This window comes from Capsicum annuum, chromosome 4 (genome assembly GCF_002878395.1).
Source record: "Capsicum annuum cultivar UCD-10X-F1 chromosome 4, UCD10Xv1.1, whole genome shotgun sequence".
Classification (NCBI taxonomy): domain Eukaryota; kingdom Viridiplantae; phylum Streptophyta; class Magnoliopsida; order Solanales; family Solanaceae; genus Capsicum; species Capsicum annuum.
Genome location: NC_061114.1, coordinates 163,244,462 through 163,264,086, shown reverse-complemented (window position 1 = coordinate 163,264,086; position 19,625 = coordinate 163,244,462). Strand labels below are relative to the sequence as shown.

The window sequence follows — 19,625 nt, the reverse complement described above, 5'->3', positions numbered from 1 at the left end:
TAATCACAAAGAAGGCACGGTTAGCATGATCAAAATAGCAAGCGAATGGATTTCTAGAAAAACTATTACTAAGGTGGATTCGCAAAATTCCAAAAAAAATAAAAAAAGTAGTAAAGATAGAGAAAGTCGTGGCTGCTTTGAGTGTCTTGAGTAAGAATTTGGAAGAAATTATTGAGCCCATTATGGTCCCAGAAAAAGCATCTAAGTATGGGTTAGGATACCAGCCAATAGAGGAGGATAAAATTGAGGATAAGTCAAAGACGAGTCTCCATAGGCCCTTGCCGCTCCTGTACCAGTCATTTCTCATGCGTGAGATATCAAATAATGATAGCCTTGGGGTTGGGATAGGAAATCTGCACGAGGGATGCAATATTGTACCAAAAAATTTTCCAAAGTACGGTAGGGTGAAAAAGGTTGAACCAGGAGAAGCTTTGCAAAATTGGACATCCACTCCATTCATAACTCGTCACCCATCATGATAGATGAAAGGGAAATTACTAGTAGTTTTAAAAAATTGGTGATGATCCGGAGGAGGCCCCGTGATCCCCCTTTTTATATCCCACATTTTCATTTCATTTTTTACAAGTGACGACGGGACAAAAGCCCAAATGGATAGTTTAGGACAGGTACAAGCGGGTTTGGGACTAAAAGCCTAATCTTATTTTTTACCTTTTCCTTTTCTATGTTTATTTTCTATTTGTACCTTCAAATTTAGTTAAATTCCTTACTAAGTCGTCAAATTGATTTTACACAAGTTTTTTCCTAAATAACTTTCTTTTAAAATCAATCTTTTTAAAGTTAGTCAAAAGATATTTTCAAACAGTCCGGATAACCGCAAGTTAGCGGACGTTTTTGGTGCCTTAAACCTTCTTAAAATGTTAATAGGAACCGCTTACTCAGAATCTTCAAATTTAAATGATTTTTTTTATGTTTTGGAGCGTTTAAAGAATTTCATAAAGGTTTCTTAATTTCTGTTCAAAATTAAGTGGCGACCCTGAAAGGCAAATTTTCGCAAAACAAAAATGACGATTCTACTGGGGATTCTAACTAGGTTCTAACCAAATGTTTGATTTCAACTATTGACTAACTGTTTAAATTGCTTACGTATTTATGTGTTTCAATTTTGCAGAATTTAATTATTGCATTTCATGGCATGGTCTTGCATTGATTATTAATCTGTTTTGGGGTTTCGCGGATGTCCCATCCCCTATTGTTCACCTCTAAATCAAATGTTAGAAATACGACAGTTTATCGGCATGTTAGGCGGTCAGAGGCTGATCTTGTTTCCAAACTCATGTTGTCCACTTAGGAACATGTGTCCAAACCCACTCTAGACACCTAGGATATAGCGAAACCAAAACCTTATTTTAGGTATGAGCCTAGGATTACCCAATACCCGAGGGAATATTTGGCCCATTAGAAAACTTGCCTTACGTCTACTGACCCCGAGTTAATTACTGATGAATCATATTTACGTGTTAAAGAAGAATATATATTTGTTTAATCCAATCCATTATACTTTGGGGGTTGGGAAAGAAACTGGCTTTGCTTTCATGTAAGGATGCCTTAATCATACACCAATTGAGAGAGGAATTGAAGCAAACCAAGAAAGAAATTGATCGATTTAGATGGTTTCATCTAAGGCACAGCTATACGGAAATAACTTGATTATCAACGGATGGCGCCAATGAAAATAAGTGGACAAAGCTAAGAAGGCGAAGGCCAATAGAAGAAACATTCAGGAGTTAGTATTTCCTATCCGCTATGTGGGAGATCAATCATTTTCTCATGTGATTTTCCTTTCCCTATTGATTGTACCCCTTTTGTGCAACTTTTGTAGGCATTTATCCCATTTATGTATATCTATGAAATTGGGGGGATAATGGATTGGCTTTAAAAAAGACATATATTTTATTCAACGTTCGTTAGGCCTAAACCCTTGGCTCAAAAGGGTTACTCTAGTTAGGATACGCGTTATTATAATGTTTTTATGCGATAAAACTGTCTTATGTGTTTATATGCATTTGTTTGAATCAAAGGCTAGTTTATCCACTATGCTCACGTGGATTAATTTGGCTAGGACACAAACGACTCTACGTGGTTATTTCTTGTCAAGTATCTTGCATTACTTATCACATATGGAAACTAACACATTTGCCTTCGAGTTATTTTACATTATAGATAATAGAAAACTACTCAGTGTTGAAATAAGTTGGCAGGACATCCTTACTTCACTCGATCAAAAGCACATAAGATCCCATCCCCTAATCATCATTCAAACATGACCGAAAGTGATGAAGGAAATGCATCTACCATCAGGGATGGTGAAATAACGGAACAAAGTGAGATTATTGTTGAACTCGTGAGAAAATTGGAAATGCTTCAGAAAGAGATAAACCATACTAGAGACTTGGCTAACCTGGCCATCACTGTAAATGCTCCCGCTTCAGGAGGTCACGGGACTCCACGCCAAATCACTCTTCTCAGTATGCCTGTTCTCAGGGACCATCCAAATAATATATCGTCCTCTTTCGCTCCTCAATTTATAAAAAACACCAATTGAGAAAATAACCCAGATGCTTACCATACGCTAAATCTATCCCTAACCCCACAAAATCCGTTTCCAAATCCACAAGATTCATTTTTGAATCCCCAAAACCTATTTTCAAACCCACAAAACCCGCTTCCAAATCCATAAAATTTGTTTCCAAATCTACAAAGTCCACCCCCAAATCTACCAAATCCATCTCCTAATCCATAAATTCATTTTGGAATCCACAAAATCCTTCCCATATACCACCAAACTACTTTCAAATCAAACAATACTTTTCAAATTTCCAAAATGTCCTCCCCACCTACCATCTAACCTCCTCTCATCCTCAAAATCAAGCTACCATTTTAAATCTTCCTTATGTCATCATATCCCCTGATATCTATAATTCCTTTCCTAATCACGAGATAGACCATTATGAGAAGAAGGAAAAAGAGTAGAGGATCGAGTATGAAATGAAGTTACTGGCTATGAATGAAGAGATTATGAGGATCAAGGAATATCATGAGTGGGGAACAATGATAGTCTAGATTACGATGATCTATGTGTTCACCCTGGAGTAGATCTACCAGAAGGATACAAAGTCCCTAAATTTGAAGTATTCGATGGAACTAAAAATCCAATGGCCTATCTGAGGAGGTATCATGATCAAATTGTGGAGATAGGAAAAAATGAGACATTACTGATACGCCTGTTCAGCCAAAGCTTAAGCGGCAAAGCCTTAGATTGGTTTACGTCTCAAGAACTTAAAATATGTACTAGTTAGAGGGCATTGGCTAAAGGTTTCCTTGATAGGTTTGCATTTAACATTGAAATAGTCCCTGACCGAAACTCATTAGACCAGATCAAGCAGAAGAATGATAAGTGTTTTTGAGACTGTGCCTTCCATTGGAGGAAGGAAGCTGCCAAAGTACAACCTCCCATGTCTGAGAAGAAAATGGTATCTATTTACTCTCATGCTCAGGAGGGAGAATTTTTCACTAGGATGGTATCCGCATTTAGGGCAACTTTTATAAATTTGGTAAAAATTAGGGAATAGCTAGAGAAAGGAATTCGAATGGGAAAGATTGTCCAAACCCCAACATCATCTGAATCTTTTGCATTCTCAAAAAAAAAAAAGAGAATGTGACTGCGGTCTATACTAATTTTGTGGCTAAATTAAAGAAGAAATTCAAGATGAGGAATATTCTTTCCTTACCTCCATCATCAAGTTTTTAGCTTGTATTCTATGCCTAATCCCAATACCAAGCTCTGCTTCCAAATATTTTACCCCATTACAAAGTTTCACAGCCAAATTATCAGTCTCATGTTCAAGCTATTCTTCCAAACAACCAAATAAACATCCTAGAGCCAACAAACTATCATCAGGTACCTCCTCCCGCTAATTAAATCAATATGACCCTCAACGACCAAACCTCGAAATAAGACCTCCCCAAAACTTCACGTAGCTGGCTGAAAGTTGCACCCAACTCTTTGGGAGATTGAAGGATGTCAGTCATTTACAGCTTATACAGCCAAGCTTATCAATCCCAACTCTTGATTTTATCATGCTGATCCAAATTGTGCTTATCATTCAGGAGCGGCGGGGCACAACCTGAGGATTGCGTTAGCTTAAAGCATAAGATTCAAGATTTGATTGATTAGAAGGTCATCATGCTTCAGTCTCTGGCACCAAAAATCAACAGTAATCCATTGAATAATCACAAAGGAGGCATGGTTATCATGATTGAAATAGCAGGCGAATAGGTATCTAGCAAGACTATTACTAAGGTAGATTCGCAAAATTCCATAAAAATAAAAAAATAGAAAAGATAGAGAAAGTTGTGGCTGCTTTGAGCGTCTTAAGTAAGAATTTGGAAGAAATCATTGAGCCCATTATGGTCCCAGAAAAAGTATTTAAGTATGGATTAGGATACCAGCCAACAGAGGAGGATAAGATTGATGATAAGTCAAAGACGAGTTTGTGCAGGCCCTTGCCTCTCCTGTACCAGTCATTTCTCGTGCGTGATATGTCAAATAATGATGGCCTTGGGGATGGGATAGGAAATATGTTCGAGGGATGCAATGTTGTACTAGAAGATTTTCCGAAGTTCAGTGGGGTGAAGAAGGTTGCACCAAGAGAGGCTTTATAAAATTGGACCTCCACTCCATTCATAACTCGTCCCCAGCATGATAGATGAAAGGGCAATTACTAGTAGTTTTAAAAAATCAGTGATGATCTGGAGGAGGCCCCATGATCCACCTTTCTATATCCTAAATTTTCATTTCATTTTTTATAGCTTTCAAAAAGGCATAGGCCCGCATTTTCGCGAGTCATGAGCCATAGTTTTTATTTATTTTTCAAAATTCCTCCCTTCATTTAAGAATTTATTTTTGAAATATGATTATATTATTATCTTTTTATCATCTAACTTGGTTTCTTTCAAAAAAGTAATTTAAACCCTACCAATATTATGTCATGTCAAGGATTAGACGAACAAAGCGGGGGTAATGATGATGAATAGAAAAGGTGATGAGGAGAAATTAGTGGAAGATATAGAGGAATTTGAAAACTGAAAGAAGCCCAACCTGGAGGCGCCCTAATCCTACCTGAGATTGATGGTCAAGAGTGGACCAAACCAATCAATTCTGATGCGGTAAAGATATATTGTGTTTGAAAGATGTTTTAGTTTTTGTTTCCTTGGCTTATTTGTAATCGCCTTTGTGATAGTATCTATTTTATGATGTGTAATTTCCTAGAATCCCTTTCCTATCATGTACGAACTACATTTGACCTAAATTCCCAAGAAAGGGATACGTAGGTGGCCTATGTCGTCTTCGGTCAACTCCTTAGAAAAATTTATACTTTTCTTTCATGTATAAACTACGTGATGACCTGAATTCTAAAGAATGATATACGTAGGCGGCCTATGTCAGCTTCAGTCAACTCATTAAATTTTTCTATACATCCCTAGAGTAGTCCTGAACTACGTTTGACCTAATTCCTACTTCAATGAGATACGTAGGCACCCCAACGGCTCGATCATGTAACCCCAGAAAATGAAAACTTGGGCAAAATTTTTGAGAAGGAATCTTGAAAATTCACAAGAGGAAGATCCTCATCCAACAAAGAGAACGAAGACTAATAAAGACTTCAAATCCTTTCAAGTTGATATCATATCAAACAACTTTAAACTAGTTCAGAAATTTTGAGGAAGGCCCCAAAATTTCCACCAAACACTGGGATATATTTCAAATTCCCCAGCACCAGAGGTCAAAGTTAAACTTTTGAAGTCACTAGCTGTGACAAAGTCTAGGTAGACTCAATTTTTAGCTATGACAGAACTATTTGAAGAACCCTCTAACAATGATGATGAGTTTTGGAAATCCTCAATTGGATATAGTCAAAACCAAGAGGAAGACGTTTGTTGAGCTAGCATATGACATGACTGGCAGAGATTTTCTAAAGCTTTTTAGAAACTTTCGAACTATTTTCTAAAATTAAGACTACTTTCAAAAATCTATACAAATATTTTACATAGTGATTGCCTAGACGTCTATTAGAGCAAGGAGCCGGGGTGGAGGTACTAATATGATGGAGCACCTAAAAGATGGTGAGGAGCAAATAGAGGAGTGAAGAAGGTTAACATGGAGTAGTTTCACTCAAACTAATCATTTTTCTATGGATGCAGGGTTCAATACACAAAAATGAGTCTTTTTCAAAAAATCCCCAAGCAAGTTGGGAGCCACACCAGAGAATATAATGCTCGAGAAGGGTATTTTTTGGTAGCCCCAAAGACAGGTTAATACCCATTTATTAAAGACCTTTTGAATTGTCTATCTCATTTCTTGAGACCATGAAGGACAAACAAAGGCGCCTTATCTTCTTTATAAATACTGTATTTAGAATTGTTCTAAAAAATAGTCCCTAGCAAAAGCGACTTCATGTCTACTAACTATATACCTTGAGCACAGGTACACATATAAAACAAAAATGCAAACAAAAGGATTCAGGCGAAACCATCTTCTTTGTCAAAAGGGCCATTCTATCTCATTCCATTACCAAGAGGGCCATTGCATATCATCCTCATTAAATATCTGATGACGTACGAGATATCATACGCTGGCGTTGAGGGTATCATTTACATTAAATATCTGATAACACATAAGATATTATACTCTAGCATCAAGGGTATTATCTGTATTAAATATCTGATGACACGCGAGCTATCATACGCTGGCATCGAGGGTATTATCTGATTAAATATCTGATGACATGTGAGATATTATACGCTGGCATTGGGGGTATCATCTATATTAAATATATGATGACGCATGAGATATAATACGCTAGCATCGAGGGTATCATATGTACTAAATATCTGATAACGCGCGAGATATCATACGCTGGCGTCGAGGGTATCATTTACATTAAATATCTGATGATGCATGAGATATCATATACTGGTGTTGAGGGTATCATCTGCATTAAATATCTGATGATGTGTGAGATATCATATGCTGGAGTCGAGGGTATCAGTTGCATTAAATTTCAGATAGCGCACGAGATATCATACGCTAGCATTGAGGGTATCATATGCACTAAATATCTCATAACGTGCGCGATGTCATACGCTGGCGTTGAGGGTATCATTTGCATTAAATATCTGATTACATGCGAGATATCATACGCTAGTGTCGAGGGTATCATCTGTATTAAATATCTAATGATGCGCGAGATATCATACACTGGCATCGAGGGTATCATCATCTAATATCTGTTGACATGCGAGATATCATATGCTGGCGTCGAGGATATCATCAACATCTAATATCTGTTGACACGTGAGATGTCATATGTTGGCATCGAGGATATCATTATCATCAATATCTGTTGACACATGAGATATCATGTGCTGGCATTGAGGATATCATCATTATCAATATTTGTTGACACGCGGGATATCATATGCTGGTGTTGAGGGTATCATCAGCATCTAATATCTCTTGACACATGAGATATCATACTCTAGTATCGAGGATATCATCATCATCAATATCTGTTGACATACGAGATATCATACGTTGGCATCAAGGATATCATTAATATTTACTATCTGTTGACACGTAAGATATCATACGCTAGCGTCGAGGATATGTCATCTTGAATCAGCATTTGAGTGCATCAGAAATACGTGATTCAAACTACTCATGAGATTTCCTAGAAATTGATAATTTGAAGTTCATCTATATGTCATATTATTTGAAATATGATAGTGTGCAAGATTACCTTTGAGTTGATAGACCATAGGTCATCCATAAGCCCCAACAACATCCTAACTGGATAGTGTGCAAGGTTATCCAAAAATTGATAGTCCGAAGGTTATCCATAAACTTAATCCTTACTGGAGAATATGCGAGATTATCAAATTGATAAGTCCAAGGATTCTCTATAATACGCATCATATCCAAGATCGATTATGTGCAGGATTAACCAAGGACTAGCAATTTAAGAGATATCTATAAGTCATATTGTATCCAAGGTCGGATGATATGCAGGAATATCTGAGAACTAGTGATTAGAGGGATATCTATAAGTCATCTCTTATCCAAGGTTGGATAATGTGCAGGATTACCTAAAGGCTAGCAATTCAGAGGATATCTATAATTCGCCTCATATCCAACATCAAATAATGTGCAAGATTATCCAAACATTGTCAATTCAAGGAAAATTTATAAGTCGTATCGATACAAAAGATGCGCAAGACTTACCCGAGATAATATGCAAAGAATTATTGTCAATAACCAAAAAGGTTATCATTCTAACAACAAGCATTATAGGTGACCAAAAGGGTTTCCGCATCAACAAAAGATTACACGATTGTAGGGACCATTCTACATAAAGTGTCGGTAGTGTCCAAAAGGGATACCCCACTTTGCGGACATATTCAATCGATAGATGAAATAATTATGCAACAATCAAGAGGGTTTTTATGTCTATTGTTCCAAATTATTTCCTTCCAAATAGGTACACAAAAGGATGACTTCGCTTTTCAGGCAACAACCCACGTTGAGATATGGTAAAAGACCACAGACCTCTTTCATGAATTATGTTTAGCACTAACACTTTTGTTTGAAACATTGTTGAGAGCATCCGGGAGGATGAAAATCTCAAATCAAAACCACAAGTACGGATGACTCCAGATAGGATTCAGCACAACGTGGAACTCTTTCTTAGCAGTAAAATGGGACATAGTCTAAAAAGGGACGTCAAAATCTTTAGATGCGAGCTAAAAGATGATCACCACCACCATCCAACCACACACCTATTAGAAGGCATATGGGAAGGGATATTCTGGTTTCAGCTTCACCTTCGGGATATTTCAAAACTCATACCGAGGGTAAACTTCTATTTCTTTCAAATTCGAGTGATAGGGCACCTAGAGTTTTGGATATTATGTCCAAGTAAGTTCTTCCCTATGGATGTGAAGAGATCCACGTTCATGGTTAAGAGGTTACAAGCCTTTTTTTCATAACTCGAACAACTTGTCACTCATCCTGAGCCAAAGATCGTCTGAAATAAAGACTATCTTTTCTACCAATTGAGTCAATTTACAAGCAGCCTGATTCCCTGAGTCTCAGAGATATGTAGGTTGGGATCTATGTAGAAAAATCGACTGCATTCCAACCTCGCCCCAAATCCCTCTATTCCCCAGCTTTTTGATTTTACCAAATAACTCTAAAACTGAGATAGCTGGTGAATTTTTTGAAAATCATGCTTTAAATCAAGCTTTATGAACTACAAGTTGCCTGAATTATCATGAAACTTTAGATATGTAGGAAACCTGATACCGAGGTCCGGCCATAACTCTATGAAACTCGTGCGAAAGTTGACCTCTTTTAAATTCAAATTTTATGGTCGGACAAAAAATTAGGAACGTCAACCTCCCTTTGCCCAGGGTTAATTGCATCCACCCTACCCAAAGGGAAGAGGCAGTTGTTGACACTTGATTTTTGTCCTCCACAACTAAATTTAATCTTAGATTTCTTCAATTTTTTAATAAAAAGTGAAATATTTATTTCATCTGGATAAATGCGCTCTAGAATATTTATTCGGGTTAATTACGTTAGTTAAGTGATGACTATACATTTTCGTATTCACATATACGAGATCTTATAAATTTTTTTACTTAAATGAATATTTTTATAGAATATTGGACTTTTATTTAGATTGAGCTTGAAAATTATTTCAAAAAGGGTAAAATCTTAATTTAAATATAATTTATTCTTGAAAATAATTTATTTGGAAAATATGAATTTAATTTTTATTAAATGAAAAAGCTCGGGATTAAACAAGGTATGAATTCGTATCGAATTTTGATTTAATTTTGTCATAATTGAAATTGATTGGCCACAATCGCAATGCAATTGACCAATTTGATTTTTTAAATTTGATCAAAATCTTAATCAAATTAGGCTAAATCCTAAATATTAGGGGTTATGTTTTAAATAAACCCCCAAACCAATCCAATTCAATATCAGCACCACCCAGGTCCAATACTTTCATCACCAGCCTAATACTATCATCAGGCCTAACACCGACCCGGCCCAAGACCTTTAATTCCTTCTTTCCTTTCAAAACAACAACGTTATCGACAATAATACAATACAAAACACCAAAACAATGACTTCAGCATTGAGCAATAGCAACGACAATCTCTCATCACGAACAACAAACCCAAACCCGTACCTAATCATAACACCAATATCAAAACTTCAACCCAAATTAAATCTCAACGACCCAAATTAAATCAACCGCGAAATCCAAATCCAAAAACCTTTTCAAATTTGAAATGTTTGCACGATTCTCGTACAAAATTTAGCTGTCAAACCGCGTCACCAAAAAGGAATTCCCGAAAAACTCAAAATTACCCCCGTTGGCCTCTTTTCCCACATCGATTGAACACTAAATGGGGAGCCTAGATTTTCCTATAAAAGGGACACGACAGAGAAGAAGGAGACTAACTCTAAAAAGAGGGAAAAACTATTTTTGAGCAAAATCAGTAAAAATTTTCATTTTTAGTAAAAATTTTAGTGGTCGATTTGTCAGAATTCTCGAAGGATCGACTTTCGGTGGTGGTGGAGTCCGACGTTAGCTCAAGGTTCTATTTTGCTACTCCGAAAGAGGTAAACACCTCTTTCTATTTTGATTTCTATTATCATTTTTTTCCTTCTTTATAAATCCATAGTCGTAAATGTTGTTTGCTGGGAATAAGCTGTTGTAGACGGCCTTGAAGTCCATAGTCTTATTTGATAAAGATTGTGGCTTTCAACGTATTGATGTGTTAGCATATTTAGGTTTCTGGTTTTTATTTATTTATATAAAAGTTTGCTATTTTTGATTTTCCATGGTTGATCTTAGCTTTTTAGTTCATTAAAGCTTGAATGTTGCTCCAAGTAAATGTCTTGCTTGTTAATCCTCGATTCATGTTATTGGTGTTTCCACGCGCTTGGTTTCTGATTGATTAAACATTGTTTAATGTGGGATTAGATTAGTAGTCTTATCATGGTTGTTAGCCTACATGTTTCGAGTTTCTTTAGCCTTTAATGCTAATGTTAGAAACTAAAACATGACAAGGTCTCCAATCCAATGACTCCTTAAAATTATTTTGACTCTTGTAGATATGTTCTAAGAATGTCAAAAGAGGATATGGATTAGAATGGTATGATCTCGCATTTCTTCTCCGATAGATTGTATGATTTCTCTTAAAAAAATATTTGTTGCAGTGTAGTATTTCATCTAAATCAAAGTTTCTTTTTGGGAAATAAAAAATAGTGTTTGTACACGTGCTTAGTATTCATATTGTTGAGTATAATTTACCGTGTCAAAATAGTGTGGTTGGCATTTGGAGTTAAACACTTTCGAGTACCTTAGCTCTCTTTAAAACAATCTGACTAGAACTTTACTCTTCCCTCTTCCGAAACCTTGCAGTAACTCTAAAGCAAATATAATACTCATTTTATCTAGTGCAGATATGATTTTTACCTTTGTTAAATTATAAACATTTTGTCTCCTGAAGATGGGATCTTCCTAAATTTATGTCAATTGTCAATTCTTGTGTTTTTAGGAGTTAAATTGGGTTTGTTGTCAGGTCCCTTTCTTCATTTATTCCTAACCTTCAAGGTTCTCTTGAACTAAATCAGTGTTAGTTTGATAGATGGAATATATTATCAGATAAAAGTTTATTGCAAAGTTATGCTAGAAAAGCATGATCTCTTGCAAATCTTTTGGTGCAAAAACTGTTAAAGAATCCAATATGAATGCATAAGATGGTGTAACCCTAGTTGGTGTGTATTTGATTTCTTCAAATTGCAAAAAATCAGTTTTCCGTCATACAGTATGTTTGAAATCATTAAGGTGCTTGATTATTTGAATATCCATTTTCCTTATCTTATTTTTATTATCCATTTCATTGCTTCTTGTATTTGGTCCATTCATTTATTTTTGAAATTTGGATGCCTTAAAATGGTCACTAGTAGAAGGATGTCACATGGTATCATTTTAGTGTTCTTACTTTTAAATTTGTTTTGAATAGGGTAGTACTTAAGTATCAGCTTTCTAATGTGTTGATTTACTTTTCCCTTTGCATTTCGGATATGTTTTGATTTCTTTTCTTTTTTCTTTTCCATGTGAATCCGCTTTGGAGTCCAAATGAGCTCCCTCCTTTTTGCATTTCATGACGGGCCAATAAGGCCCATCTTTTGAGTCGAGTTCCGCAATTACTGCAAGACCGATTGACTTTTGGATAAAGAAGTTGATATTGATGGAAGAGGAAAATAGGTTGATACCCATTGATGAAAATTTGTCAAACTTGTATTGTTTGTTTTATTATTTTGTTCTGCTTCTTTATCTATTTATTCATTCATTTAGGCCTCGAAGCTAAAGTTGTAATTTTAATACAGATGAAGCAGATTTTGAGCCAAATGGTCCAAAAAGATGGTTCAAGATAGGTTATGGGCTAAAAGCTCAATATTTAGATTAGGACAAGTGACAACAGGCCAAAAACCCAAATGTATAGTTTAGGACAGGTGCAAGCGGGTTTGGGACTAAAAGCCTAATCTCATTTTTTACCTTTTTCTTTTCTATGGTTATTTGCTATTTGTGCCTTCGAATTTAGTTAAATTCCCTACTAAGTCGTCAAATTGATTTTACACAAGTTTTGTCCTAAATCACTTTCTTTCAAAAATCAATCTTTTTAAAGTTAGTCAAAGATATTTTCAAACAGTCCGGATAACCGCAAGTTAGAGGACATTTTAGGTGTCTTAAACCTTCTCAAAACGTTAATAGGAATCGCTTACTCAGAATCTTCAAATTTAAATGATTTTTCTGTTTTGGATCGTTTAAAGTATTTCATAAAGATTTCTTAATTCCTTTTCAAAATTAAGTAGCGACTCTGAAAGGCAAATTTTCGCAAAACAGTACCTAACTTAGTAAATTTCAACTCACTGAGTCATCACTCAAGTCATCAAACTAAACCACATTCAAAACAAAAAAAATTACCTTAAAAGTACCTACACTTTATCAATTTCAAGTGAGTAAGTCACCTACCAAGTCACCAAACTTAACTACATTCAAAACAAAATTCACCTTTAAAGTTCCTACACTTAGTAAATTTCAACTCACTAAGTCACCAAACTTAATTACATTCAAAACAAAAATCCACCTTTAAAATACCTACACTTCAACATTTTAAAGTCACTAAGTCACCTCCTAAAACAACAAACTAAACTACCTTCAAAATGATAAATTCACATTTCAAAAATCTACACTTAATCAATTTCAACTCACTAATTCACCACTCAAGTCACCAAAGTAAAACACATTCAAAATTATCAAGCATAGCAAAATTCACACTAAAAAGTTCACATATCAAGTACGCTTCAACAAAATTCAAAATAGAAGTTCACCTTCAAGCTAAGTAACTACACTTATTCACTTTCAAGCAACATATTCATTTATAGTATAATAAGTCAAACAATTGAACAAGTGTAACAAAACAAAGAAGTAGAGGCGTCGCATGTCCCTCTCACACCATATAATCATCAAAAAATTCCTATGGCTTTCAAAGCCTTCTACAACGAACAATCCCAAACTAAACTACATTTAAAGACTTCATTACAAGAAAATAGAGATCTTGAGCCAAGGGTCTATCGGAAACAACCTATCTACTTCTTTGGAGGTAGCGGTATGAACTGCATACATCTTACCTTCCCCAGACCCCATTTTATGGGATTACACTCGGTTTGTTGTTGTTGTTGTATTACAAGAAAATAGAGAGAAATTAGCTTACCTTTGCTTGGCGTAAATTAAAGTGAAAGAGATAAGCGGTCACCGAATCTAGATTCAAATGTGCTGGTAGCATAAAGATACTAAATTAGGAGCAGAAGAATAATTTTCAACCTGTCATTCAAAACAAAAACATTTAATAAACAGTATTAACCAGAAGAATAATTTTTAGCCGATAACATCTTCATCTCAAAAGTCTCTCATCTTCATTGTATTCAAGGTATCTAACTATTTGGCAAGGAAAATAGTACAAATAAGCAAAACAAGAAAAGCTACCTAAGGTCTTCTTAAAGAGAGACAAATTCACTCTGAGAAGAATCAGCAGACATAAGCCAATAGCTCATCAAAATGCACAAGAACATGCTATATGCTACAAGTTTTCATAAGGAAGAGAGATATTAACTGACCTTTCATTTCATCCAGAGCAAACAAAACAACAAGAACCACACACCAAATACTTCATCTTTCAAGCACAAAACAGAAAAGTGTGCTTTATTTCGAGGAAACACTACAGCCTCACAATATAGCCAAAAAACAAAAAACTACTATTTTTTCTCTACAATACAAAGTTAACCAAAGCATAAAAAAAAAAAGCTTTTATTGTACTTATTTTCTTCCACAAAAAAATACCTACATACAAGACACAGTTGTTGTTCAAGACCTGAAGTTAAAAAATAGTATAAAATTAAAAAAAATCAATTCTCTTTTGGATCACTCTAAAAATTGTTTCTTTAAAAAACACTAGGTGGGGACAGTAGAGGAAGCTCCCCATTATCACATCCTCAAAGCATTTCCAATAAAGCAGACAGGGAAAATGGTATTTTAATCCACAACAGAAACAACAACATACCCGTAAAACAAGTGGAGCCGGAGCAGTCGCCGGAGTAGATCGCGGCAGCAGTAGGGTTTGCGTGTATATGTTGGTGTGTATGGAAGAGTTGTGTATGTGTTTGTATTTGTGTTTGCCGTGTATAAGTGTTTTTGTGTGGTTAATTGCTTAGTTTGGGTTGGGTCGGGTGCAGTGGGGTCGGGTTACTTCTTTTTAATATTTTTTTTAATTAACATTAAGCCGACCACATGCGGTCGGTTTTCTGAAAATATTTTTGAAAACTGACCACACGTGGTCGGTTTTTACAAAAATATTGATAAATTAAAATTTAATAAACTAATAAATTAGTAAATTAATAAATTAAAATTAATTTTTAATAAATTAATTTTTTAATAAATTTTATAATATTAATAACAATATCAAATTATTTTATTACAATGCGTATATATATAAATCTTTTAATTAGTTATTTTATCATCACATTAACACGGGTAGTATATTTCCTTAATCGTATAATAATATCAATGAATTTTTTAAATTAAGATAAATTTTTGTTTAATTAGATTTTAATTACACACACACACACACACATATATATATACCTCATAGTACAACGTGTTAATCAAATAAATTATCAATCACTTGTCTTACATTATTACAACGTCAACAATATACGCGTATCTACATTGACACAAAATAATATATCTATTTCCTCAATAGTATGATATCAATGTATTATTTAAAATATTTTGATATATCTATTCAGTTATCGAGCTTTCGATTACTGCATACGTAGCGTCACTACACAAGATATACACATATATACATATATTCAATTGTCTATCAGCTTTCAAATACATACTATAAACATCACATACAAGATTTTACTACCCCATACTAATATACAACGTATTTCACATATACTCAGATAATTATCGGTTAGTTTATCTTATGTCATTAATATACCTTCACAATATAGTATGTGTATACTATATATATACCTATACATACACACACATATACACACTATCGACTATATCAAGTTCTAAATCATATTATATACATCACATAAGTACACGAGTATGTTATCTAATAATTTAATGCGACGTATTTCATATACATACTTTGATGAGTGATCGATTAATTATATTTGATTAGCTTAATTATATTCTACTAGGTTTTGACTACATCATTCATCAATCGATCACAACATCATACATACATATATATATATATACATATATATATATATATGAACTCTTGAATGCGTACTATATATATCACATCCACAAGTATATTACCTTATAATAGAACACGTTCATTATATTTTGATGAATTATCGGCTCTATATTACATTATTATGACTGCAACAGTAACATAATATCATTATCTCAACGGTATGATATATATATACACATATCCATTATACAAAAATTATGCATGTTTAACGTTATTTAACTTACGTACAAAGAAAAATAGTTATTTTATATATTGAAAGATAAGTAAAGATAAATATTATTTTAACATAATTTTTTTATCTTATTTGATATATTTTGTAGTGTAACTTTTTCAAAAAATTTAAGATTGATTGATTTTTATTATTATTATATTAGTTATTGACTACGTGTGATCAGTGTAATTTTAAAAAATTATATATATATATATATATATATATATATATATATATATATATTAGATTATACATATAATTATTTTTTAATAAAAATAATATATATATTTGATTATATATATAATTACTGGTTTCTAAAAATTATTTATTTTTAAATTTTTTTAGTTCAAAAACCGACCACAAATGGTCAGTTTTTTAAAATAATTTTATTTTAATTAAAAAGTCGATCACAAGTGATCATTTTTTAAAAATTATTTTCTTTTTATTTTAATAAAAACCGACCACTAGTGGTTGATTTTTATTTTTTTATTTTAATTAACAACCAACCACAAGTGGTCAGCTTTTAAAAATTATTTTCCTTTTATTTTAATAAAACCGACAACTAGTGGTCAGTTTTTTAAAATGATTTTTTTTTAGTTAAAAATCGACCACAAGTGATCGGTTTTTAAAAATTATTTTCTTTTTTATTTTAATATATGGTCGGTTTTTATTTTTTTATTTTATTTTAATTAAAAACCGACCACAAGTGGTCGTTTTTCTTTTTCTTTTTTTTTTTCAAGTTTTTATTTGTAAAAGAATTAATAATTAATATAAAAATTATTGAAACGATTTTTTGAAATTTTAAAATACAAAAGCGACCACAATTTTTTTTTCTTAAAAAAACGGACCACATGTGGTCGGTTTTTTCCAACCATATTCCGTGGTCAATCTTTCGTGGTCAGAAATCCTGTATTTTTTAGTAGTGAATATAGAGGCTGCAGTCAATGTCTTCCACAACTAGAATTGATCTGTTCCCTGTGGAAAGTCGGACTCTCCCTAAGTTCTGAGTTTGTGCGTATATCAGTTATAAGCTCTAAATCATATACTATATCAAAGTTAAGGTAATTAGCCATAGCTGCTGTCAAACTTGATTTTCCAGTCCCTGGAGGACCATACAACAAGTAGCCACATTTCCATGCTTTACCAACTTTCTTGTAAAAATCCGTCTTTTCACAAGCCTCTTCATGTTGCTCACAATCATTTCCTTGATATCTCTGTCCATGGCCAATGTGTCAAATGTTTCAGGATGATCTAGCTTGATAGAAGTTCATGTATAAGCTCCCGAACTTATACAAGTATCTCATCCTCATGTGTTCACTATTCATAGTGAAAATTTGGAGCTTCTTCTCTTCTTCCACCTCTTTTTACTTCTTGAGGACGAAAGGGGAATAGGATTCAGACACCGTGGTCCATGTTCTTGTATTTCTTGTGAAAAGAGAGCTTAAAGTAGCGATTTTCAGCTTGAGATGCCGATGATTGACCTGCAGCGTAATTGGTCCGCTTTGATTCAACATGCCTTGTCACTTGCCTCCATTTGAACATAACACCATTGAGCTTATCCAAACTGTTCAAGCTATCTGTTTTACTCTCTCAACAACTTGAGCACTTGGGGTTTTCTGGATCTTCTTATTTGATCTACATGATGTTAGAGCCTATCTCATTTCAATTCTTGGTTTATTTATTGTTGGATCTCTTATATTATATTGTCAATACTTCAATTGGTAGGTTTTAGTGTGGAATGGGCCAGGTGTTTACTTGCATCTATAGGTGAAGTTATGGTCACCCTCATATAATTTTACTTATTATATATTTTTTTAAAATTCTTTCTTGTTTTTTGTACGGACATTTTAAAACAACTGATAAGAACTGGGGAGTTTGAAAAATAATGGTGACTGAAAGCTAAGCAATTGAGGACAGATGAATTTTTTTTTTTTAAGGGAAAAGAGTTAAATTTACGTCTTACTTCAAAAATTGTTAAATATATTTTCGTCATATTTTGAAGGCAAATTTACTTCACTATCATACTTTGGAGTCAAATTTAATTCCCTGCTTTAGAAAATTATCAAAATTTATCATTCATCAAACTTTGGAGCCAAATTTAACCTCGATGTAATACTTTGGAGTCAAATTTATCCTCGTTGTTAAGAAATTTTTCAAAAATACCCTTTATTTAATATAATAGTTCAAATCAACGTTAAATACCTCCCTCTTTATAAATAAAACACATCATAATCTAACCCACCAGATCCAACTCTTGCCACAAAAAATACACAAATAAATAATATACCCGTTAAGTTTGTTGGTCAAAATTTTTCAACGAGATTAAGCCACTGAATATTTATTAGTGCATAGCTCATGAAAAATTGACCTCCAAAAAAATATATCCCTATCTCAGTTCATGAATCTGCATCAATGCAAAGCTCATGAAAAGTAGCACTAGACGGTCAAATGCAATAGATTAGGCCCGCATGATATTTCTTTAGATTATTGAGTTAGTAGGTCTCTATGGGTCAATCTTGACATCTCTTTATTTATATGTCTTTATATGCAATTTAGTTCACAAAGTTTTCACTATGTCAGTTTCTCAGAAACTTATTCACTGATTCTAGAATCTAAATTCACATTGAATTACACATCAAAATTTGAAATTTGAATATAACTGAACAGGAGTAGAGTTTGTAGTCGACATTTTCTCTAGTTTTATGCTTTTACGTTATCCCATTCCTTTTTACTTTTTATTCGTTGAAAAAATTCGACCAACAGAATTGAGGAAGGGTATATTTGTTTGTGTACTTTTTGTGGTTCGGATTGAGCGAATTAGATTAGGTTGTGGTTTATTTTTTAATAATTGGGCAACTTACGTTGATTTGGAGTTTTTTGTTGAAAGAATGGTACAAGTAAAAAGTTTCTTAACAACGAGGGTAAATATGACTACAAAGTATGATATCGAGGGTAAATTTGACCTCAAAGTATAACAAAGGGTATATTTAGCTAATTTTCTAAAGTAGAAGGGTAAATTTGGCCCCAAAGTATGATTGATAACAAGAGTAAATTTGACCTAAAAATATGACGAAAGATATATTTAATCAATTTTTTTAAAGTACAGGGTAATTTGACCCTTTTTCCTTTTTTTAAGCTGAAGAATATTGGCCGAATAAAAAATACCGTCTCTATTCGACTAATGACATAAGAACAACTCCAAAGAGCCAAAGATGCTTCTCCAAGCTTGGCAAATGAATTCCTTACTAGCAACGCTACCATATAACTACTTATTTAATTACAATCTCTTGACATATTTGTTAAAATAATATTTTTAGTCTGTAAATTCAATTTCAGTTTGCAGAAATTGACCTTAAAGCGTTTACAACAACAAATAGATTTATAGCCTATAGATACCTCAAGGATCGTTACTTTGTTTAACCCAAAGTGAATGCGCTTGGCCAATAAACTGTATAAGAGCAATAATAAT

The 19,625-nt window shown here is 33.7% G+C and overlaps 1 protein-coding gene and 1 long non-coding RNA gene across 18 annotated transcripts in view; one reads left to right on the top strand and one right to left on the bottom strand.

Annotated features, from left to right (window-relative positions):
- The window catches only part of LOC107852484, a 56,410-nt gene extending 41,524 nt beyond the window's left edge, over positions 1-14,886 (bottom strand). For 15 of the 17 annotated variants that reach the window (XR_007054269.1, XR_007054272.1, XR_001669442.2 and 12 more), the window contains exons 1-2: positions 14,728-14,878; positions 13,882-13,991 (exon numbers count right to left, since the gene is read on the bottom strand). Coding sequence is in view for 1 of the 17 variants with exons in the window: in XM_047410352.1 (XP_047266308.1) it covers positions 13,882-13,953 (72 nt within the window). In the remaining 16 variants the exon portion in view is untranslated. Of the gene's footprint in view, positions 1-6; positions 7,591-13,881; positions 13,992-14,727 lie in introns of those variants that run through there. The other 2 variants (XR_007054276.1, XR_007054267.1) reach the window with 2 other exon arrangements.
- On the top strand, positions 10,227-12,718 carry LOC124897547. The gene is made up of 2 exons (XR_007054277.1): positions 10,227-10,717; positions 12,494-12,718. It is a non-coding gene; the product is annotated as an uncharacterized LOC124897547 (long non-coding RNA).
- Positions 14,887-19,625: the final 4,739 nt, after the last annotated feature.